General features: G+C 37.6%; 1 protein-coding gene across 3 annotated transcripts in view; it reads left to right on the forward strand.

The window, feature by feature from the left end:
• SAMD12 (sterile alpha motif domain containing 12) overlaps window positions 1–24992 on the forward strand; it is a 509235-nt gene that overhangs the window by 55613 nt on the left and 428630 nt on the right. For all 3 annotated transcript variants that reach the window (XM_027854048.1, XM_027854047.1, XM_027854049.1), the window contains exon 2: window positions 12568–12746. In XM_027854048.1, the coding sequence (XP_027709849.1) occupies window positions 12568–12746 (179 nt within the window). The remainder of the gene's footprint in view (window positions 1–12567; window positions 12747–24992) is intronic.

Consider the following 24992-nt stretch of genomic DNA (forward strand, 5'->3'; position numbering starts at 1 on the left):
ATTGTGAGGAGGCTACCTGACTTGAAGTTTCATGTTAAGGAATAGTGAAAGGTAAATTTGTCTAGGTGGAGAAGTAGGGCAGTTGATGGAACACTTGAAAGTCAGCTTGAGAAGATTAGACAGGCAATAATAGGGAGCTAGTCTTGGTTTTAAAAGGATATGATGAAAAACATTAATCTTTCTAAAGTAAATATAGGTAAATCTTTATCATAGTCCTATAAGCCTTGTTAGCATTGTTCAGTGAAGTTGAGGAACAGGTATGATAATTTTCTATAACAGAGATTAATAATCACTCACAGCTGTATCAAACTACAGCCTATTGGTGCCTGACCCCTTGGTGCCCATAACATGAGTCTAGCAAAAATCCTAGTCTCTTGTATTCACACCTTCTAGCTAGAGGTCATACTCTTTTGTCTCAGAAGTATTTTTTTCCCCTCTTGGGCAGCAGCAGGAGCCTTGTGGAGGGTATTTGAATATTCAGATACTAAAGGTCTTATGGGTGTGTTATGACAATGGAAAAAAAAAAAACATTGGTACTATTCATGCTAGACTATGTTGGTCCCCTCTACAAGGGCTCTTGGGTTTTCCGGCAAATGACATAGGCAAACTGGTGGGATCTGGGGGCTTGGCCTGTGAGTTTGTCTAATGAGTTTGACTACTGTTCTTGGAAATATTCTGGAACACTTTATAAACAAGGTAGTTTGTAAGCATGAAGAAAAGGAATTGGTACTTTCTAAAAGATAGTATGGTTCTATATGGTACAGATGATGACAGGGGAAACCAAGCTTCTTCCCTTTCTCCTTCTTTCTCTCTATCCCTCCTTGTATTCTCAGTGGCTTCTCATAGGCCCAATCCTACAACTGATTGGCATGGGAATTTCAACCTGCTCCATTTCCAACCTGGGCTTTTGGGGTCCTCTGTAGTAGAGTTTAGTACTATGCCCTCCCCCAATCCCTGACTCCCCATTCTTCCCACTGGCAGTGGGTACTAGAGTGGTACTTGACTTAGTGTGGATACTTGATTGGCTTAGCCCACTGTAGTTCAGGGCCCCACTGCTCAAGAGATGAGCCTTAGCCTACCTGTTAGTAGAGATTATGGGCACATAACATCATGCCTAGCTTATTTCTTTCTTTCATTTTTTTTGTTCTTGACAAAGTAACTAGATTGGGTGATGTCAACCTAAGTTATGGAGATCTCAGCAAATAATTTGATATTCTGAAATAATTTGGCAGGAAGATTGATGCAGTGGAAAATTCTTAATTTCGAGTCAGAAAAATCCCAGCACTGCCACTTGTGTGAACTTGGGCAGATCATTTAACTTTAATCTCCAAATAGCTAGAAAATGTAAAGTGAGAGAGATGGAGTAGATGAACTTCTAAGATCTTTTCCAGTTCTCAATCTTATCCTGTGGTCCTGCTATCCTTAGGGAAAAGATGAAGATATATGAACTCTGTAACATTTTTGGAATTAGATGAATGGCTGGACACAAAAACATAAGTCCATTTTTCCTTCTACCTCTCTTATATGATTTTTAAGCTCTTTTATGAGTTCTTTCTGGGCTTGAAACAACTTCTTGTTTTTCTTTGGGGTTTTGTCCGTAGTCATTTTGACATTGGTGTCCTTTTCTGAGTTTGTGTCTTGGTCTTCCCTGTCACCGTAATAACTTTCTATGGTTAGTTGTTTTTGTTGTTTTTTGCTCATCTTTTTTTTGGGGGGGAGTGGGGGTGGTCTTTTTCCTTTCTTTTAAATTTGAGCTCTGCACCTAGGGTGGAAGGAGCAGTGTCTCAGGCTTCTTGTGCTAGTGGCTGCAGGCCCTGGCAGTTTACCTCTTGTTGAACTAATGTTGCCCTGAGGCTCCTGGGGGGACCCTGGTGTCTGGTGCTGTGCTGAGGGGTTTGGGTGGAGGGTGGCTGGTGCTGCTGGAAGCTGTAAGGATTTGTGCAGAGCTGGGGTCCTAATGGTGGTGTCTGGCATGTGCTTAGGCCCAGTAGTGTGTTTCTGCATTTCCCTGGGGCTGCAGTGAAGCACATGGGGGTCTGACCAGTGGAGGATGCCTGTTTCCCCGGGGCTACAATGAAAAGCGTGGAGATGTGGCCTACTTTCTTGTCATGCCAGAGGATGCTTATTTGCGCAGGCTACACCAAAGCACACGGTGGTTCTTGGAGCTGGAGTCTGATGGTTCCCCTGACAGTGCTAAGGCATGAGAGGATCCTAGTGTTGGTGTTTGCCTGCTCCAGCACACTGGGGCTTGGGATCTCCCGCTTATTTGCTGAGGTGAGGCTTGCTGCTGGTTTGCTGAGATGCTTCCTGTCCTGGAATGCACTCTCCTTTGACCCGAATGAAGATGGACCTTTCTTGTCGATATTACAAATTCCTTGGGCTAAAAGATTGTTTCACCCTGTCTTTTTGCTACTTCTGTTGTTCTAGGATTTGTTCTGGGGTGCTATTTTATGGTTGTTTGGAGGTGAATATGGGAGAGTTACAGCAATTTATTGCTTATAACGCCATCTTGGCTCCTGTAAGTATAGCAGAAAGTAGTAATTCAGCTAACTTTGTTGTGGTCAAGGACACCTATAGAGTAATTTTACTGTGCCATATTTTGGAAAAGATGTTTACGATGGAGCATATCCAGAAAAGGGCCAGTAGGATGGTAAGAGGAATGGAAGATTTGTCCTGCAGGGGGCAAATGGGAATGTGTAGCTTAGAGAAGTCTTAAGAGGTACATAATAGTAAACAAGTGTTTGAAGGGTTGTTATATTAAAGACATGAAAATTAGATTTCTTCTGTGTTACCCCAGGGATAGAATGGGGAGCAAAGGTTTTAAGATGAGAACAAGATTTCCTTAATTTTTTTTAAAATCATGACTAGAAAAACATCAACAAGTATAAACATTTTCATGTACAAGGGTGGCTAGGAAAAGAGAATGGTAAATGAAGCCATACAGTTGTTAGAGGATCATTTAGAGCTAGAAGGGAGCTTAGAGGCTGTGAAGTCCAACCCCTTTATTTACAAGTAAAGAAACTAAACCTGAGAAAAGTTAAATGACTGTCCCAGGGACATAGACTTAATAAGTGTCTAGGGCAAGATTTGAACTCAAGTTTTCCTGACTCTTGAGACTGGCATTTTATTAATAATATTCTATTGACAAACCTAACTTGCCCTATTATACATGCCTTGTGTTTGTGTGTGTATGCGTGTGTGTATGTGTGTGTATGTGTGTATGTATATACACATATACATAAACACATATGTATGTGCATGCACATGTCTGTGTCTTTCTTTATTTCAAAGTGGTAAATACCAACATTTCCCTGCTTCTCTGTATCCTGAGAAGATTTCTATGAAAAAACCTTCCTTACAATAAACATTATCCAAAAGTAGAATGACACGCCTCTGAGATTAGTATATTCCCCTTCACTGGAGACTTTCAAGCAAAGATTAAATAACCATTTGTTAATGGGTACAGGTTGGATCAAATGGCTTTTAATGTCATTTCCAACTGTTAGACTGAGTGCTTATGTACTTCATGCTACAGGATACCACTAGTGCTAAGCAGTTCTATCTAATTTGGACTTTCCTTTCCATTTCAACCACTGAGCTAATAGGATGTCCTTTGAAGGGGCCGTAGGCCAACCAGATTTGGAAAAACTCAGGCTAGATAAGAACTCTTTGTATGGGTTTGAAGTCAAGAGCAATTTGCTTTTCCCCCAACAGTTTTGTCTAGGTGAAGTCTGTCAGTGTCTTGAAGGCATAGAAGACTAAATGAATGCAAAATCATTTATTAAGCATTTACTATGTTCTAGGCACTGTGAAAAGTTCTACAAATAGAAGAAAGCAAAACAGCCCTTGTTCTCATGGAGTTTACATTCTAATAAGGGAAGACAACACATGGTGGTATGTGGCCAGAGAACAGGTTTTTGGATAGATAAGTCTCAAAGAGAATGGTGATTGGAGTAATAGGACAATTGATTGGCATCTTTACAGGGAGTGGTAGTATTGATTTGATTATTATTGATATGATTGTTATTTTTCAGAGCTAGACTTGGAAAGTATGTGTGTGACAGGGTAGGATATACAGATCCTGGGAAGGGGAAAGATGGGCATGACACCAGGTAAGAAAAGGTGAAATGATAGGAACCTTGTGGGGATGGAAGCTGGACAGGAAGCCATGAAGACAGCCAGGAACATGCTAAGTTTTGACGCAAAGCTGGAGTGAATAGAACAAACCAGAGCTGTGGAGCTCCTCATTAGATATGTTTCAGTCTTCTTTTATACCTGCCATGTACCTACTCCTTTACTCTGGGTGAAGAACTTTAGTTCTTCAGAGGTAGTAGTTTTCCACATCTCATTGACATATGCCCTATAGCAGCACTGATAAAATGTTACTATTGAAAATATAAGCCTTTGTTTTCATGGGAAGTTTAGGGTCATAAAAGAGCTTTGCAATTTCCTGAAAGCAATGCAGGACATTTTCTTTCTCCTTTACTACTCTGGGCCTACTTAATTGTCTCTTTGTACTCTTCATCTCATGTACACACACACACACACACACACACACCCCACACACCCCACACCCCCCCACACACACCCCCCTCCTCTCTGTTGGACAAGCTCTGAAGTTGATCAATTTGATTGCAAGTATGAATGTGAAAACCTGTGCAACAGATACTCTTTTTTTGCACTTGGTCTTTGTTGTGTGAATGGGCAGGTCACAATCCTTTGAGTGATTACACATCTCTTCCTCAGCACAAAGCCATCTTCAAGCAGGAGCATCTGAGATACCTCCCTATCCATAAGGAATTCCCCCTCAACCTGGAACTGTCCAGGTCACTTCCATTGTAGCAGTAAATACTTTTGATGGACACATTTCTCTATGTTTTATGTATCCTCTGAAGTTTATTATCAAAACGTTATCACACAGGATTATTTCTGTTTCTGTTGATATACCTTACAAAGAATCCTGAATGATTCTGATATGTGGATGGGAGACATCTTACTTTAAAAGAGCCTATAAGGCAACATTTTATTCTAGCATTTTTGTGTGTGTGTGTGTGTGTGTGTGTGTTATTTGTGAAGGAGGAGAAGGGTACTGGAAATATTAGGCCTTGCTGAATATCAAAGTAAACTAAGAATTATAAGAGGCTGAGTTGAAGAAGGATTTTATTCTAGCCATGAGGAATAGACTATACGGGGTTGAAGGTTGAAGATGGAATATTGCCTGTGGGGAGCAGTAAATTGTTTAGTATTGTGCGTATTAAGCCTGTGTGAAAAATAATCATATAATGATTATTAATAATTAATGATTATAATAATCAAATAATGAGAAATAATCATAGAAAGACTGGAGCTTCAAGAAAGGGCTTCAAATGCCAAATAAAGGAGTTCATATTTAGAGGCAATAGAAAAATCCCTAAAGCTTCTTGAGTAAGGCAATGGCATGATCTTTGTATGCCCAGAAATTAGCATAGTGCCAGGCACATAAATGCTTAATAAATAATTGCTTGACTGAGCATCCATCAGAGTCAAACCTTGGGAAATTCCCAAAGGCTGGGTTTAGGACATGGATGATAATAGCACAAAGAAAACTAAGGAAGAGAGGCTGGACAATTAAGATGACAACCAAGAGAAAATAATGTCACAAAAACCTAGTGAGGGGAGAGAATAGGGAGTAATTAACTATGTCAAAAGATATGGTGCATGGGGAGGGGATAGGAATCAGTCAGCCAGTACATATTAGGTGCCTACTATGTGTCAAGAATGAAAATTGAGAAAATGTCAACAGATTTCACAATTAACAACTCATTGGCAGACTTAGAGAGGACAGTTTCAGTCAAATTATGAGGTTGGAAGACAAATTACAAGGGTTTGAGGAAGAATTTCTCAAACTGTAGTATTTCTCTTCCTTACCCCACCTCCATGATAAGATAGAATGTCAAGACTCTCTCAGAGTAATGGTAAAAACCATTGAATGTTTTCATGTATAACTCCTACATGAATATATCCACTCTGACAAAAAACTGAGTTTTTGTTTTTTAAACAAAGGTAAAAATCAATAAAGGCAAGAATAATGGGGAGAATTCATTCCAACTGACAGTGGCTGGGCAGCATTCATAGTGTTCAAAGGGGGTCAAATGCTACATGTAGAATTTTAGCATAGTCCTGATCTGCTGGCTGACAAGATAGATGAAGTCTGTTGTTGCATTTGAAAATAAAGTCTGGAAACAAAGTTGAATAGTTTTTGCACAGAACTTAAAAGGTCATAATATCTGTTATCATTTTTAGTAAATTTAGAATAAACTGGTTTCTCAAAAAAACCTAACATTTAAAATATTTTATAACTGATAGCAATTTTAGATAACTTTGAAATTTTCAGCAATTAAATTTACGTATCTTAATTTTTATTGCCTATTTGTTAAAGTGAAATAATATCCATAGATAGATATCTGACCTGTTTGAATAGAAAATCTCCTAGAGTAGCTAAAATTAGTATAAAGGCAATGGAGAATCTGTAAATTACAGAACAATAGAAAATCAAAGTAAAATTCCCAGATCCAGAAAATACAATCTCATTTATTTGTTGATGGGATTCATAAGAACTGTTATTTATAGATAAAGAATATCATTATGTTTCCTTTGTATCAGTGCTTTAGGTACAGATAGTATGAAATCTAGTAAATTGAAAACATGTCTTAAATATGTACATGCAGAATAGATTAACAAGATAAAATAATTTCCCAGAAAAAAATAGATGCTTTCAGTAAGCAAAACAAACAAAAAACACCGTGTCCATGAAATTAAAAGAGTTGCTTACATTTCATAAGGTTGCTAACACAATTACTAAGTGCAGAAAGCCTCATGCACTTTGGAGTGGCATCTGCTTAACAAAAGATAAAAATTGCAAAAGACCAACATTATTATTATATTTGACAACATTCCTGAGCACTAAATGGATCTCTTAAAGCAAAACTAAAGTTTTTGATATTCCAACGTTCAGAGAACTTATATTATAAATTTATTTCCTGCAAAAAACTGGCAAGTCGAAGAGCGTATAAGCTTTATCATTGAGCAATGGATATTGGTCAATACTAGCAAGAAACCCTTAGGGATGATTAGGCTTAAAGCAGTAAAAAACAAACAAACAAAAAACGCAACCAAAAAACCCTACTTAGCTTTTTTTGTCTTACTGGATCACATGTACCAGTTCTTATAGTGCCTAATAAGCGTCTTGCAAATAGTAAGTGCTCAATAAATATTTGTTGATTTGTTTTTCCAGAAAGAAATGGCCCAAGTGAGTGTGTAGTGGTGGTTTATGGGAATTGGGCCAGTGTAGCTGTCTGTGAATTTCATCGCAAAATACGTAATGGACTACCTCAGGACATCATAAATTACTCCTTGCTTGAGACTTTTAGACAGAAGTTGAGTGACCACTTGGCAATGTAGTAGTAGAGGCAATGTTCAGGTATGAGTTGGATTAGACAGCTCTTTGAGGTTCGTTCTGATTATCAGATTCTATGATTTTATGATCTTTAGTTTGAGAAATACTGATCCTAACTAGTGGGCTGTATGTTTTGTTAGTGTTTAAAAATATACGTATTTTTTTTTATCAACATGGGTATTCTCTTCAATTGTGTAGCTCAGAAATCCCGAGTATCTTGTTATGGGGCCAAAACACAGTCATCACTTTTTGGCCAGCCTTTTGGTGATGAACCTCTCTGAACTTTAGTTAGCTGGCCTTCAAATATTGGGATTGTACTAAAAATCTTGTTGGAGATTTTTGGAGATAAAAGATGCCAGAGTTTACACTTAACTGGCATACCCTTTGGGAGCCCAGGTCACCACCATATCACAATTGCAAATAAATCATTTGCAATAAGCTTAAATAAAAGCATTCTTTTAATATCAAAGTTAAATAAGAAATTTAAAGACAATCAAGTACTACAGAGTGAACATAATATTTGTAAAACACCAGGGAAAATATTAAGTTGGTAGTGTAGCATTGCTTTTGAGAAACAAAAAGTGATTCATTCCTTTTAATCGTTACACTATTATAATAAACACGTCTTATAACACAAAAAAAAGAAAGCCTCATCCAATAGGCAACCGTGAGTGCTACCTTCAGCTGTATGTTCAGAACAATGTTGCGTCCATTACTTGCAGTAGTACTGTGAATGGTTCTGTTTACAGGTAAAATGATGAAAAGGAAAATCACCTATATGTCTGTCTAATGACCTTTCTAATCAAATAATTGAAAAAAATCTTTCAATTTTTGCATTAAAAGTGGAGGCAGCTAGGTTACACAATGGACAGGGTGCCAGGTTTGGGGTGAGGAAGACTCACCTCCCTGAGTTCAAATCTGGCCTCAGACACTTACTAGTTGTATGACCCTGGGCAAGTCACTTAACCCTGTTTTCCTCAATTCTTCATCTTAAAATGAACTGGACACGGAAATGGGAAACCACTCTAGTATCTTTGCTAAGAAGACTCCAAATGGGGTCATGAAGAGTTGAACATGACTGAATAACAACAACAAAAGTATGAAGGTAGTTAAAGATGATTATCACTTATGCTATTGATACTCATTTTAGGAATTTTTTTAACTTTGCAAACCTACTGATAGCATTGCCACAGTTTTTTGTTTTCCCATGAAAATGATACAATACAGAATTCTATTGGATTCTGCACTGAAAGAGGCCAGTTGATATCCAGGTGAAATATGTCTATACATGCTAGTTAAAAATATGGCTTCTCATAATTTGAGCTTATACATACATATATATATGTACACATACATATATATGCTTATATGTATGGATATATATGTGTACATATATATGTATATGTGTGTATATATGGATATATATGTACATATATATGGATGTATGTGTGCTTATATGTGGATATATATGTGCATATATATATAATCTCATGCTTCATAATTATTTACATCAAGAAATACAAGAAGCAACATGTATTTTTTTCAAGTTACTATAAGAATAATAAAACTTTATTTAAAAAATTGTCCATAAAAGGAAGGCTCTTTGCAAAATTGTGTAATGATAGGAGGAAAGAACAGAGTTCGTATATATTATTGTGAAGCACAATGACTTTCTTATGCCCAAGGATGTTGCATAATCAGTTAGTCAATAAACATTTATTAAGTATCTATTATATGCCAGGCATATGCTAAGCTCTGGGCACATAAAAAGAGGCAAAAGACTGTCTGTGCTTAAGGACTTCACGACATAAAACAAGCAACCAAATATATGCATACAAGCTACAGATAAAATAAATAGGACATAGAATTGACACATTCATGGAGTAGTTGAGAAAGACTTCTTGTAGAAGATGGCATTTTAGTTGGGATTTAAAGGAAGTCGAGGAAACCAGGAGTTTGAAATAAGGAGGGGCAGCCTTCCAGGAATGAAGGACAGTCAAAGAATATGCCCAGAGTCAAGTGATTGAATTTTTTATTTGTGGAACAGCAAGGAGGCCAGTGTCACTGGATTACATAGTTTCTTGTTATTATTATTCAGTCATTTCAGTCATGTCTGACTCTTCGTAATGCCATTTGGGGTTTTCTTGGCAAAGATACTGGAGTGGTTTGCCATTTTCTTCTCCAGCTCATTTTACAGATGAGGAAACTGAAGCAAACAGGGTCAAGTGACTTTCCCATGGTCACAAAGCTAGTAAGTGTCTGAGGCTGGATTTGAACTCAGGAAGAATTTTCTTGAGTTCCAGACCTGACACTCTATCCACTGTACCACCTGTCTGCCCTGCCTAGTGTGGTACCTGGAATATAATAAATGACTGATTCCCAGAGTCTGGATTAATGGAGTCCTGGGATACCTCCTAGCTCTTATGTTGAGTGAACTCAGAGGCATGTCCTATAATCTCAATAATCTTTCCAAAGTACCATTGTGACCAAGTTGTTCCTCAGATTAACCTTCAGTGGCTCCCCATTGCCTACCACACCTTGGAATTTAAGGACCCCCATGATCCAGCCTAATCTTTACCACTCCTCTTTAATCAGTCAATCAACAAACCTGATATGTGTCAGGCACTGGGAATACAAAGACAAAAGGGAAAACAGTTCCTGCTCTCATGTAACTTAGAATCTAAGCAGGGAGACAACCCACCCGTATGCAGGTAGATGCAGAATTATTCAAAATAGATACAAGGTAACTTGGAGGGGAAAATATTAGCAGGAGGGGAGGGAGGAAATCATGAAAGCCCTCAAGTAGTGGTGACTCTTTTTTTTATAAATAGTATTTTTTTCAATTACGTATAAAGACAATTTTAACATTCTCTTTTTTCAAAATTTTGAGTTCCAAATTTTCTCTCTTCACCCCATCTACCCACCTCCCTAAAACAATAAGCAATTTGATTTAAGTTATGTATGTGCAGTCATGTAAAACATATTTTCTTATTAGTTGTCTTGTGAGAGAAGAAACAGGCCAAAAGGAAAAAAAAAACATGAAAAAAAGTGAAAATAGTATTCATCAATCTGCATTCAGACTCCTTAGTTCCTTCTCTGAATATGGATACCATTGTCTATCATGAGTCCTTTTGAATTGTTTTGGATCATTGTATTGGTGAGAAGAGCTAAGCTATTCATAGTTGATCATGGCACAATGTTGCTGTTACTGTGTGCAATGTTCTCTTAGCATCAGTTCATTTAAGTCTTTCCAGGTTTTTCTGAAATAATTTTGCTTGTCATTTTTATAGCATAGTAGTATTCCATTACATTCATAGGTGTAGGGGTGTGTGTGTGTGTGTGTGTGTGTGTGTGTGTGTGTGTATACTACACCTTGTTCATCCATTCCCCCAATTGATGGATTTCCTTAATGTCCAGTTATTTGCCACTACACAAAGAGCTGCTATAAGTATTTTTGTACATGTAGGTCTTTTTTCTATTTTTTTAATGAACTCTTTGGGATACAGGCCTAGTAGTTATATTGGTGGATCAAAGGATATGGACAGTTTGATTGCCCTTTGGACATAGTTCCAAATTGCTCTCCAGAATGGTTGGAATGGTTGGATCAGTTCACAACTCCACAGAAGGTAACCCTTGAAGTGAACATGGAAAGAAACTAGGGATTCTAAGAGTGAGAAGGAAGTGCATTCCAGACATGGGGTGTAGCCTGAGCAAATGATAGTGATAGAGATTGAGTAACATGTTTGAGGAATAATGAGGAGATCAGTTTAGCAGGTCCAGTGTGGATAAGAGTAGTTATGTACAATAAACCTGGAAACAGGTTGGAATCAGGTTGTGAAGGTCTTTAAATCTTGAAGAGGGAGTTTTAATTTGATCTTGAAGGTAATAGGGAGCCAAAGAAGTTGATTGAGTAGGGGGAATGAGATCCTGGAGCATTCTCTCTGTTCTTGTGTTAACTTTGCTCTGGTCCCCAGTACATTAAATGGTCTTTCCACATCCCCAGTTCCATCTATTGATGTCTCTTTTAGAGCATCGATATAAATGTTAACAACTCCAAGAAGTTGTTAATGGATTGCTTTGGGATGTGGCAGATTCCATCTCATTAGTCTGCAAGCAGAGCCTGGATGGCCACTTGTCAGGTTGACTGTAGAAAGTATTCCTCCTCGGCTATAGGTGGGATGAGTGACCTCCGAAGTCCTCTGAAATGCCTCTGAACTTCTGGGGTTCCATAAGATTATAAGTACAACTTTCCTGGCCCTCCCCTTCTGCCACCCCCATGTGCCTCCTCTCCATCTCTTAGAATATTTGTCTTACATGTCTTTTTTGCATTTATCTCTCTATCCTTTCCATCATAGTTGTGGACTCCTAGTCCATTCCCACTTTGCATTATATTGTAAATTTCTGGAGAATAGGATCTTCATATTGATACATGAAGCTTTAGAGCTGGAAAGAATCTCAGATGCCATCAAGCCCAACCTCTCCTCATTTTGATGGCTGAGGACATGGAGGCCCAGAGATATTAAGTGACTTGCCCTTTGTCAAGCAGCTAGGATTTGAGCCAAAGTCTTCTGACTCTAAAATCCATCATTCTTTCTACTTTGCTACATATGGACATGTTCATCATTTATCCCAGATCTTTGCATGCAGTAGATACTTAATATGGAGCTGTCTAATTGAATGAGTTACTCTGGAATGAAAAGCTGGATTTTTTTTTCCAGGTTAGTAAAGAAGTGAACCAAATTCCATACTACCAGAATAAGGAGGTGAGGTGGGAGTGGGGGAAATGCTCCAACAGTTAGAACTGTCTCTAAGAATAATGGATTGCTTTGGGATGTGGCAGATTCCATCTCATTAGTCTGCAAGCAGAGCCTGGATGGCCACTTGTCAGGTTGACTGTAGAAAGTATTCCTCCTCAGCTATAGGTGGGACGAGTGACCTCCGAAGTCCTCTGAAATGCCTCTGAACTTCTGGGGTTCCATAAGATTATAAGTACAATTTCTGAGGTTTTCTCGGCTTCTCAGCTCCCAGCCTGGCACCTTCCTGCTGGTGCTTGATGAAATGCTCTTTGTCTCTGGAGACTCTCCTGATATGATTTGTTTACTGAGCTATATCTGTCATTTTTTTTCTCCTAGCTATCCATTGCAGTCTGAATCCAAATGGTATTGATCACTCTGTCCATGCAGAAGGTATTAACCAGCAAATTGAAGCTGAAGGCATTGAATCTCAAGCCGTTAAGAACAAAACTACCCAGAAATCACCTGACCTGAAAGAAACACCCAAGCGACAACAGATTGAGGCAGAAGCATCTAAGGTGAGGAATAATCCAAACAGCAATTTCCTAAAAAATGTATGTCCACCCAGCAATAGGAAAGGACAGTTGGAATATTGACTAGATAGGATACTGTATAGGTTTTATTATGAAAGACTATTCTCTATATAGTTGGATTATTAGTCTACATTTTAAATATTTTTGTTCAAAAACATTTTATTTGCATTATCTCATTTGATCCTTATAACAGATCCTGTGAGGTAGGTAAGTGCAAGTATCCCATTTTAAGGATGAAGAAACTGAGAGGTTTAGTGATTTACTGAAGGCCATACTGTTTATAAATGGCAGAACTAGGACCAGTGTTCATAAACAAATATTTTTATTGCAAGACAATAAAAAACAAATAGTTTTATTGTTGCCTTTTATATATCATTGCCATTTCCTGATACATACACATACACAAATATATTTATATGTATATATGTATACATATATACACATATATAGATATATCTATATATAATCACTTCCCCATCTCATTGATCTTTTTCTTTTGACAAAAACCTCAGAAGCAAGCTGAGTAACTGAATAACTAAACAATTGCTACTAACAGCACACTGCCACATTCTGCCCCTGTAATCCTTCACTTTTCTTCCAAGAGAAGGGAAATATATTTCATCATCTATTCTCCTGGACAGGATTGGTCATTGCAATTAATTTGAGTTTAGCTGATTTACAGATGTTTTCTATTGACAGTGTTATGGTCAGTGTACATAATATTCTCCTGATAATGCTCTTTCCTGATTATGCTTCAGTTTGTCCTTTAGTGTTCGTTCCATGAGACCTTTTGATTCATTGATTGGTTTAAAATCCTGTGCATTGATATGATAATAAGTAATAGTAATAAATATACAAATAATATAGTATAATTAAGTAATAAGATGTGAAAATGTTGGCCAAATGTGGGGCTTGACTAGGAAATAGGAAGTAAGAAATTTAAACATTTGTGTAAATTCAAATACTTTATCATTTACCAACAGGCACCAGTAAAAGTTGAAAATAAAACAATGAATGGTATGGCATTTGATTAGAATGTGACAATTTATTATAATGGAGAAATAGATAAGTGAGCCATGGTTAATTCTCAAGTTTGGATGTAGATCCTGTGATGCCTATTTGAGGGATGCCATACATAGTTTGAGAGAAAAGAATTTGCCAGGTCAAGCAATCCTTGAACAAAGGAAGCAGACAGGCTGTACCTCAGTATTAGTTTTGTCACTTATCAGCAGGAGGCATGGCTCTGTAGAGAATCTGTTTGTCTCTGAAATAATTGAAGCTGTTAATAGGATGTAAGGTTGCACATCCACCTTCCAGGTGCTCATATTGTCAAACATCTGTGATCTCATTGATTGAGGAATTCCCTTTAATAATGTATGTGGCAACCTATCCGTGTCTGATCATCCTTTGTGAATCTCACCTGTGTTCTCCTAGAAGTTCACCTCAGGAGCCAGCCAACATGCTGGGAACCTTTTTCCATTTTTCTCAACATTGCAGAAGTACCAGTGAACGTTTTGGTCATCCACCTGTCATCACTCACCCTTACCATGTGACTAGCACATCTTATTTTCTCATACAGAATGATAACATCCTTTACTTCTGCTCTTCTTTGGTGTTCCTTGTTGGTCATATGTTACAGCCTGCTCATGTGTACCATGGAGCTTTCTACTTTCTTCTGTGCAATACTCCTCTTTAGTACTTTGGAGGCAGTGGTATTCCAGATCTTCCTGTTACACAAAACCCCCCAGTAAAATCTTTGTATTAAAAAGATAGGTCTTTGCTGTTATGGAGAGGTTGAAATTAGTAAATGTGCTTTTTCAGTTATTCAAAGGCAATCCAACTCACTCTCCTCCTTTTCAACTCTGGGTCCATCTGTATTATCTGTCCCAGAAAAACATACCATTGGAAAAGCTCTATAAGGTGTTAGTGATGATAAATTGCTATAGTCTAGCCTTGATTATTCTCATGTGGATTATCGCAAGGGATTATCATCTACAGAATGATTTTTTTTGCCTCTCTGAATAGCTTCTTCAAATGAGATAATATTTATTAAGCTCTTAGCACAATACCTCGCACATAGGCAATATAAATGCTTATTCCTCTCCCTGTCCCTTCTTGGTCACCCTTTCCCATTGTCAGTTGGTGTCATTTGGTCAGTTGTCCAAATAAGCTAATGTTTAATATTTGTGTAAATAGAGAACAAAAATCAGAAGGTTAGTCTGCTGCCAAATTAATTCATTAATTGAATTGAGAACAGTTTTCTAAACCTAACAATTATTTTTGTATCATTAATTGTTTTGAATGATTAGCCTTAATATGGCCATGCATCAGCTTGGATAATTGAGAATGGGCTTTATTAAATTTTTAGTTTCTTGTTCATGGGAAATGTAATTGACCAGCCAATAGAAGTAGATAGTCACACATGGCATCTTAGATGTGAAGATGTGAGCTATATATGATATTAACTAGTGGTCCTTCAAGATTTGTTTTTTAAGCAGAGTTGAACATAAAAGCTTTGCCTCCCTCCTTCTTTCAAAATTTCTGTGGCATGAAGAATTAATCAAGTTTTAATTTAATTGGCCCTAAAATCTTCATTTTCTTAAGAGCCTTCTGAAACAAGGAAGGTAGATGGAGTTTTGTCCAACTGGCATCCTTAAGATAAGCAGCTACTAAAACAGATTAAAAATTGTAATGAATGAATAAATTAGCCATTGATTAGTTCTTTATTTTTATAATCCCATTCCAAAATTAAATATATTCCTGGTAGTAGTATTAATAACTAGCAAATTGATTGAGGTTTGATATGAGGTTATTTGTAAATTATTGAATACTTTCTATGTGGTTGCCATGTTAAATTTTTCCTAAGTTTAATATTTGGGCAGTGCTTTTGTTTTTCTAGGTACTATCATGTTCATTTTGTTTAAACTGAAGTTCACTTAGAATTTAGCAGACTTTTATGCAGAAGCAGAAATGTTGATACCAAACTTCTTTATGATGTCCATAAACTAGAAAAATATTCCATGATGCTCTTCAGGAGGAAGTCATTTTAATACTGCCTGAAATTCCAGGGTAGTTTTTAGTGGAAGATCTAACTAGAACTCACAGTAGATAGCATAACCTTCCCACCTCTTGAATTTGTGTATGGTTACTGTAGTCAAGGATGCCCAGGTGAATACAAGGAACATTATATTTTGGATGTTGGGAAGTGTAGGTGTGCCAGTTAACACACTATATGAACAGATCAGATGCCAAGGTCAATATGAACTCATTTTGTTCATGGACTTGGAACATCTTAAATCTTTTTTCTTCTGTTGTATATGTATCACCATTAGGGTGGTTTGTGACCTTTATAAATAACTAAATAACTAAGCCCCAAGTGATATAAGTTGAGCTGACTTGAATGGCTATAAACTTGCCTAGAGATCATTTAAATAAAGGCTCTGGCCATCAATTTGTGTGTTTTAAAATTGCTTCATGCTTTCTGGGCTAGAAGGTAATTTTAGTTGCCTTAACCTCATGTCAGTGCTCAGAGGAATAGAGTCCAATCCTAATAAAATTTAAGAAGCATCATGGTATAATGGAAAATGTACTGAATTTGGTGTCAGAAAACATTTTCCAATGACAGCCCTGCTATGTGCTTCCTGTGCCTTGGGCAAATCAGTAAGTCCTTTTGGACCTCATTTTCTTCAACTATAATTTTCCTAAATCTGTGATAAATGTAAGCATTCTACATCTTTGAAAACATAAGATAACTCAGGCCATATAGTGGATAGAGGGTTGAATCAATCAGATGGTACTGAATTTGGATCCAAGAATGTGTCTCTAGCTGTGTCGCTTGGGACAAATCACTTAACTAGCCTCAGTTTCCTGATAAATGGGGATAATATTATCACCTACCTCACAGGATTATTGTGAAAATCAAATAATAAAGTGCTTTTCAAACTTTAAAGTGTAATTCAGGTTTTAGTTATTAGTATTATTGTTACAATTTACCATTCATGAAACTATTGATAAGGTAGTTATAACCCCCCCATTTCCTCAGTTCCCTCATCTGTAAATTGAGGAGGTTGCAGTGGAGGAAGGACAATCATGAAAGTCTAATTAGGACTTGATTTATAAGACTCATAAGGCAAGAAGTGAGGATAAAAGGCATCCCAGCTTGGGACAGTGGGGAACAGTATATGCAAAGGCAAAGAGGTGAAAATTTTCAAGGCAATTTTGGGGAATGGTGAGGAAACCCATATGGATGTCAGGAGATATTGGGGGACCTTGAGTGTCAGACTTAAGAACTGTGCCAACTCTTTTCCGTCTTCTTGGGCGTATGATTGGTTGTGTAACTTCCATTTCTTGATGGCACGTAAGTGCACAGTTATCTAGTCCTGAAAGTGGGTTTGTTGAAGGTCTTGTGTTTGGGACTTGAGTTGGGAAATAGAAAACTCTGGAGTTCCGCTCTGGAATTGCAAATTGATTGTTCATTTATGTGGACACAGAGTAGATCTCCTCAGCATATTTCTCAACATGCAAAAGTGACAATTAATAATACTCACCTTCTCTATTACGTTTTTGTGATTATCAAAGTCCATGAATATTATAGAGAAGGAAGTGACAGTGAAGGTGAAGTCAATGGGTTATGAGTGTGCCTGCCCCAAATGTGGGCTCCTGTGCCTGTTTGCCCAAATAGTAAGATATATGCATGTATGAAGGAGCTCATTATTTATTGAAAATGAAATTTAGATCCTGAGCCAGTATTGTTAAGCTGAGAACTAGGTAACTCTGTAGGCAAAGGAGGTCATTAAAATTTTGCATGTATGTTTTTATTTTCTCAAATAAAAGCAGGAAAGTTCTTGTTTTATCCATTTAGGGAAAAAATGTGGTGATGCTAATAACTTTTAAAACAGCAGATAATTAAGCAGTTCTAGTTTGAGTTGCATTTTCTGACTCTTTGGGAACATTCTTAATTAGCATTACTCAAGCATTCTTAATTAGCCTCATCCTGAATTTAAATTGTATGGATATGATTGCTGGGATTGGGAGATAAACCGGCCTGGGATAAAAATTTTGTCAGAGATAATCCACATAGGGATAATTGAGAGTTGACTGCAGGAAAGCTGTCCTGTGCCTACTTTTCTTTTCTCAGGTATCATTCCTTGGTATTATAAATATCTGGAGCTTTAGGGATGTATTCTTAGCCAAAAGTTTAACTAGCACATTCTGGCACTATGTTTAATCATCGGCTGACCACACAAGACACTGGACCAACACAGCCAGGCCCAACCAATGGTTCCTGTTGATTGTCTACAGCTCCACATAGAACAACAGAATTTCCCACACAGACAGGCCATCTTCTCATGGCACCAAATCAGTTAGTATGAATCATAGAGAAGGATGAAAACTCATACAGAAGGTAGACAAGAATAGGGTTCTAAGTTCTATAAGGTTTTTATCTCATGTCTTTCTTTTTTAAAAATAATTTTTATTGAAATATTTTTTACATACTTAAATTTCATACTTTCCTTTTTCCAGAGAGCCATCTCTTATAATAAATAATTTTCAAAAGAAGAGAGAAAAATATAATTAGGAAAATCCATTAATATAAGGGGAGAAATCTTAAAATATATGCAGTGTTCCAAACTGGTGAGCCTCTCACCTCTACAAAGAAGTGGGAGTATTGTCTTCTCATATCTCTTCTTTATAGCTGCGCTTTGTAATTTTACAATATTCATTTTTCAATTGTTTTGTTATTGTTCTTTTCCATTTATGTTTTAGTCGTGTATATTTTTTGTTTGGCTTTGCCTATTTCAATTTGTATTGGTTCATGTAAGACTTTCCATGTTTCTCTGTATTTATCATATTCAATATTCCTTATAGAACATGTAGTATTAAGTTATATTCATATACTACAATTTATTGAGCCATTTCCCAATTTGTGGGTTTCTGCCTCATTTATGTTTTTTGCTACCACAAAAAGTGGTAAATATTTTGGTGTACAGGAGGAAATATGATGTTTTTCTTTTTTAAAAAAACTTTTACAATGGATATTTACTTAAAATATAAAAACAAATAAAAAAGTACCAACATTTCCCCCCAACACCTTTGGGGTATACTCTTTCCTGTCACATGTTGGTACCTGGGGAAAGTTGGCTCACCATTGTCCCATTATCTACATAACATTGTTTCGCATCATGGCTGATACATAAATCCTTGTCTCAGTGACTTCTGGGCCGGGTCCCAAAGAACTTAGGGCCATTTTCATGGGACCACATAGTCTACAGGGGTGGGGAACCTGTGGCCTTGAGGCCACATGTGGCCCTCTAGGTCCTCGAGTGTGGCCCTTTCACTGAATCCAAACTTCCTAGAACAAATCCCCTTAATAGAAGGGATTTGTTCTGTAAAAATTGGACTTGAGGACCTAGAGGGCCACAATTTTCCCAACCCCGGCCTAAGACCTCTCCATTTACAGCATTATCTCTTGCTTTACACTGTCAGTAAAGGAAGGAAACTGAGAGGGAACACCCAGAATTGCAAAATGGATGACATGCATTCTTTCATCAAATGATCCTCCCTTTTGGTATGCAAGGCCTTCTAATAAAGCTAGCCAGTACAAATTTTGATGAGGGTTCTTAGCATTTTTGTGTGTCATGGACCCTTTTAATAACCTGATGAAACCTATGGATTCCTTCTTAGAATTAGTCATTTTAAATGCAGATAGTAAAATATATAAGATTGCAATGGAAATGAATTATGCTGAAATACAATTATCAAAATATTAAAAAATAAAATAGCCAAGTTTATGGACTCCAGATTAAGAACCTCTGATCTAGAGAGAAAGAAAAAGGAGAGAATAAAGAAGAGAGATGAAAGGAGAGAGAGAGAGAGAATTTATTAAGTGCCAGCTCTGTGCTAGGGGTCACCAGATACAAGAGGTGTGTTGCTCCTCTTGGCTATGACAGGCCAGGCTGGTGGTCTTCAACTGGGAGGGCCCCATCTCCCCCTTTTTCTTCCATAGTAGGCCTCTGTTTTAACTGTGCCTGTTCCAACATCTATGATATTGGCTTTAGCTACCTCACCATCTAGAACAGGCAAGTGTGGCTTCCACTGCATAACTGCAGTCCTCTTATTTCTCTTGTGCTATTCTTGCTTCCAAGGTGGGCATTACTTACATTACCTGCTGGGGATCCTGTTTAGTATCTTACACTTATCTTGTATCTATGACTGGCAGTTTATGATAGTAAATAGGAGACATTAGTTTCTCTCCATATGGCCTGGGGTATTTCTGAGTTGCCTGGAAAATGGAGATGCTCATAGTTGCCTGGCTTTCTTTATGGGGTGGTTGTGAGAACCAGATATAATAATGCATGAAAAAGTGCTTTTAAAACTTCACGAAGTATATTCTTACCTAAATATACCAAGCACTCAATAAATTTTTTTAAATTAAATTAACCCAGAATTAGGATGAGATAAGTGTAAATTCGAAGCCAAAGGAATAGAAGCTTGGGTGAAAAGTTGAGGAAATACAACTTGACCTTATTTGAATCAGTGTGCTCCACTAACTTCAAGAAGATTGCGTGATCTAATTCTTGGCTATGTGTACCTTTCAGCTTTGGGAATGAGCATGTTCCCTAACCAATTCTTTCTACCCAATATAATATCACCAAAAAAGATGAAAGAATATAATGTATGAAAACTGTAATGAGCACACACTTTGTTAGAACCATCAGGGGAATAAGAACAGAATACTGGCAAAAAAAGACATGTTAGAATGACTTCATGCTGCGTGCATTCTAGGGCCCGAGTGTTTGAACATCAAGCACTGTGACAGATTTAGTAAGACAATACAGTAAACCTAATTTCTTTTTTTAAATAGATGCATTTAAGAACTGCGGTAGTAGGCCATGGAGAATTTCATAACTAGAGAGGGATAGCTTTGCTTCAAAAGCCTCCAATGGTCCTTCTCCCTCTAAAGTTCATCTAATCTATATTCTCCATGTTACAGGTGAGGAAATCAAGACCCAGAGAGATTGTGTCTTGCCAAGAGTAAAATATATAATTAGTATCAGAACCCAGAAAAAATCTGACTCATGGCTAGGTGGTACAATGGATAGAGCATTAGGCCTGGAGTCAGGAAGACATGAGTTCAAATCTGATCTCAGACAAATGTCTGAGTCACTTATCTCTATTTGCCTCAGTTTCCGCATCTGTATAATGGGGATAATAACAGCGTTCACGTCCCAAGGTTGTTGTGAGAATCAAATGACGTAATAATTGTAAAGTGCTTAGCCCCTAGCACTGTAAATACTATATAAATGTTAACTATTATTATTATTATTCTGATCATCATTTCCCATCATACCATGTTAAAGAGTTTTCATTACCTGGGATTGTTTTTCTGACAGCTCTTTTTCACAGGTTTTCCCTGATGCCTGGAAGGCATTCCATGTCTGCCACTACCTTTTAGAATTTATAATTTCTTTCAAATTTCAACTCAGTTGCCAGTTCCTACATCCCCCAAGATGTTAGTACTTCCCATTGCCCCCAAATTTGTTTCCTATTTATTTTGCGTGTATTGATCTATAAATATGTTGTCTTCACCATAAATGGTAAGCTCCTGGAGGGCAGGGACAGTGTCATGTTTTTGGTCTTTGTGTCCCTAGTGTTTACCACATAGTAGGTGCTAAACCAATGCATATTGATTGGTTAATAGAGTTGTATGAAAACACAGTTTCTACCTTTTTGAAACTGCAAAATGAAAATAGGAAATGATCTGTCAGGTGAGGAGATGTAGCCAATATTATTTATAGGAAAGCTGGCTTCCAGAAACTTCAGATCATTAAAAAACAGCCCAAAGAGACAGTGCTAATTATTTTCTCCTTCATCTTACCCTTAAATACCTAAATGAGAACAGCTTTTACTTTTATGTGGGTTTTTTTTTTGCCAAGGTTTTGTAGCTCCAAGGAGAAAATAAGAGTTCTAACCCCCCATCTTACCCAGAAAGATTTATAGATGTTATATCATTACTGACCTGTGGAGTCAAATTTGTCTTATTGATGCAATTACATGAGATTATATACTATAGCTTAGCGGTTAGTGGAAAGAGCACTGGGCTTTGGATTCCAAGTGCTATCTCTGCTAGCTCTCTGGGTCTTGATTTCTTCTGCAAAACCAGGGTGTTAAACTAGTTAATCTGATCTCTAAGGTTCCTCCTAGCCTGAACAGCATCTAATTCTGTGAAATCCTAGACCTATACACAGGCTAGTCATTTTTGTTGTTCGATTACATCTGACTCTTCGTGACCCCATTTGGAGTTTTCTTGGCAAAGATACTGGATTGGTTTGCCATTGCCTTATCCAGATCATTTTACAGATGAGGAAACTGAGGCAAACAGGGTTAAGTGACTTGCCCAGGTCACATAGCTAGGAAGTGTCTGAGGCCAGATTTGAACTCAGGGAAATGAGTCTTCCTGACTTTACGCTTTGTGCTCAATCCACTATGCCTCATAGCTGCTAGTTATTTAACAGAATACAAATGATATGACTACACTCTTGACTTTCCTTAGGGATTACAATACCCCTCAGTGAATACCTTGATTTCTTGCCTTTCCCTGCCCTATCTGGATTCCTTTTATGTGCTACCTTCCCTCATTAGAAAGCAATCTTATCGAGGGCAAGGGCTGTTTTGGGGCTTATATTTGTATTCCCAGCATATCATGTAGTGCCTGACACATGATAAGCATTTAATAAATGCATGTTGATCTGACTTTGCTACCTTTCTGTTATTTAAGACAAGGGTTCTTAATCTGGGATCCGTGGATACCCACTGAGTTCCATGAAGCTGGATGACAAAAATATTCTGATAATTGTATTTCAGTGTAATTGATATATTTTGTGCATTTTAAAACCATTATTCTGAGAAGAGGTCCACAGGCTTTATCACATTGACAGATGGGGCCATGACACAAAAAAAGGTTAAGAATCCTCCTGTAGAAGAAATGTCATTAGATTTGGTGTCTGAAGAACTACATTTGAATATTGTTTTTCCAGTTTATGGCCCATGTGGTCTTGGGCAAGTCACTTTAACCCTATGGGCTTCAGTTCCTTCATTTACAAAATGGGAAGGGGCATGTGTTTGTGTGTGTCTGTCTGTGTCTGTGTGTGCACATGACTGGATTGGATGATCCATGGGCTCTATTTCATAATCGAATCCTATTAGCCTACCATCCTTCCTTAACCTCATATTCAGCTCAGATAAGTGGTATTCTCAGGGTGTAGGGAAAAAAAGAAAAATAGCTTTATTCCATAACATGGCTAGGGACCTTCAACTCAGAACTATTTAATGAATTAATATGTTGTTTAAATATGATCCCAATGTACTAAAAATTGTGACTTTTTTCCTAGATCTGACAATTTGGGAATGATATTTAAATGTTGATTTCCACAGTTTTTATATCCTTTTTTTCCCTTTTTACATTTGTATGCAACTTAACAGTTTAATCATTAAGTGTTTAAATATCACAAACTGAAGTCTTCTGTTTTAGTAGTGATCTCTGGCTTCAGTTCAACTCAGCAAATGTGAATCAGGTGCCTTATGGGCACAGAGCACTAAGGAAGATGTTGGGAGATACAGAGTTTAGATAAGGTGTGATCCTTGCCGTCTTAGACCATAATGATAACAGTAGCTAACATTTATATACGTTCGAAGGTTTGCACAGTGTTTTTGATATATTATCTCATGCAGCCTAGTGGGAGATATTACCCATTTATAACTAAAATAAAATATTTTCTTACACTTGAGCTGATTTCAGTGGTATGAGGAACCTCTCTTTTCCATGCAGATTCACAGTTGCTTTGAAGCTCATTTAGAAAGTTGATTGAAAGCACTGAGAAATGATATGACTTACCCAGGGCCAAACAGCCAGTGTATATCAGAAGCAAGCTCTCTACACGGTCTGCCATGTTTTCTTTTTGCCATACCAAACAATAGGTGTATGAGAGAGGTGCAACCAGTGATCTCCAATTTCCGTGGCACTGGGGTATTTATTGGTGATTTGGGGTGGGAATCAGTGAATACCGATTAATAAGCAAATCTGTCTGGGCCATCAAGCAAATTGGAGGAAACAGAACATCGTGAGCATAGAGAACTGCCTCAATTAAGCAATAAACAAAAAACAAAACAACTTAAGTGCTTACTATGTGCCCCAGCACCGTGCTTGCTAGGTTCATGGGATATAGAGACAAAAATGAAAGGATCCTGGAACTTATCTTCCAATGGGGGAGTCATGCACAAATAAAAGTGTATATGAAATACATAGAAAGTAGATAGAGGGTCATCTTAGAGTGTAGAGCACAGGCAGGGGGACCAAGAAACCCCTCCTGAAGAAGGCAGCACTTTTGATGAGTGCGAAAAGAAACCAGAGATCATAAAATGTAGAGGTGAGGAAAGATAACATTCCAGGGATGGCAGGCAGGCTGGGCAAAGGCACAGAAAAGAGAGATGATATACTGTGTGTGAGGACTAGCAGAAAGATCAATTTGAGTGGACTAAAAATTCTGCAGCGGAGTGGATGCAGTTGCCAAGGGCAGGAGTACATAGTGAGAAGAGGGCCAAGGACAGAGTCTTGATGATCATTCACTTAAGAGAAATGGAGCCTTTGGCAAGACAAGCAGTGGTTAGGGAAGTAGGGGATGAACCAGGAGACTGATGTCTCAGAAACTAAGGAAAAAAGAAAACCTGGAAGAATGGGGACGGTCAATAGTGGCAAAGACTTCAAAGAAGTCAAGGGCGATAAGGGCAGAAAGATCATTGTATTTGTTCATTAGGTTATTGAACTTGAAAGGTTATTTTGAGAACAGTTTAAATATTGTGGGAATGAAAGTTAGACTGCTAGAGTGTTGAGAAAATGAATAGTGAGTAAGTAAGAGCAATGGGCGTAGGAGAAGAAATAGATGAGGTTGGTAGCTGGTTGGGATGGAAGGTTCTTTTGATTGTTTGTTGTTGTTTAGGTTTGTATGAACAAGTCTCTATCCACTGTGCCGCCTAGTAGGAGTAAAGTATCTAGAAGGAGTAAGTGGATGGAAGCATCCAAAACTGTAGGCTGGTATAGGAAGATGAAAATTGAGAAAAGGCCATCGGATTTAGCAATTAAGGAATTCTCAGTAACCTTGGATACAACAGTTTCACTAGAGTGGTAGGGCTTTTCAGCCAGAATGCCAGGGGTTGAGAAGTGTGTGGGTGGAG

Source organism: Vombatus ursinus, unplaced genomic scaffold, assembly GCF_900497805.2.
Source record: "Vombatus ursinus unplaced genomic scaffold, bare-nosed wombat genome assembly UNPS02010284.1, whole genome shotgun sequence".
In the NCBI taxonomy this organism is placed as follows: domain Eukaryota; kingdom Metazoa; phylum Chordata; class Mammalia; order Diprotodontia; family Vombatidae; genus Vombatus; species Vombatus ursinus.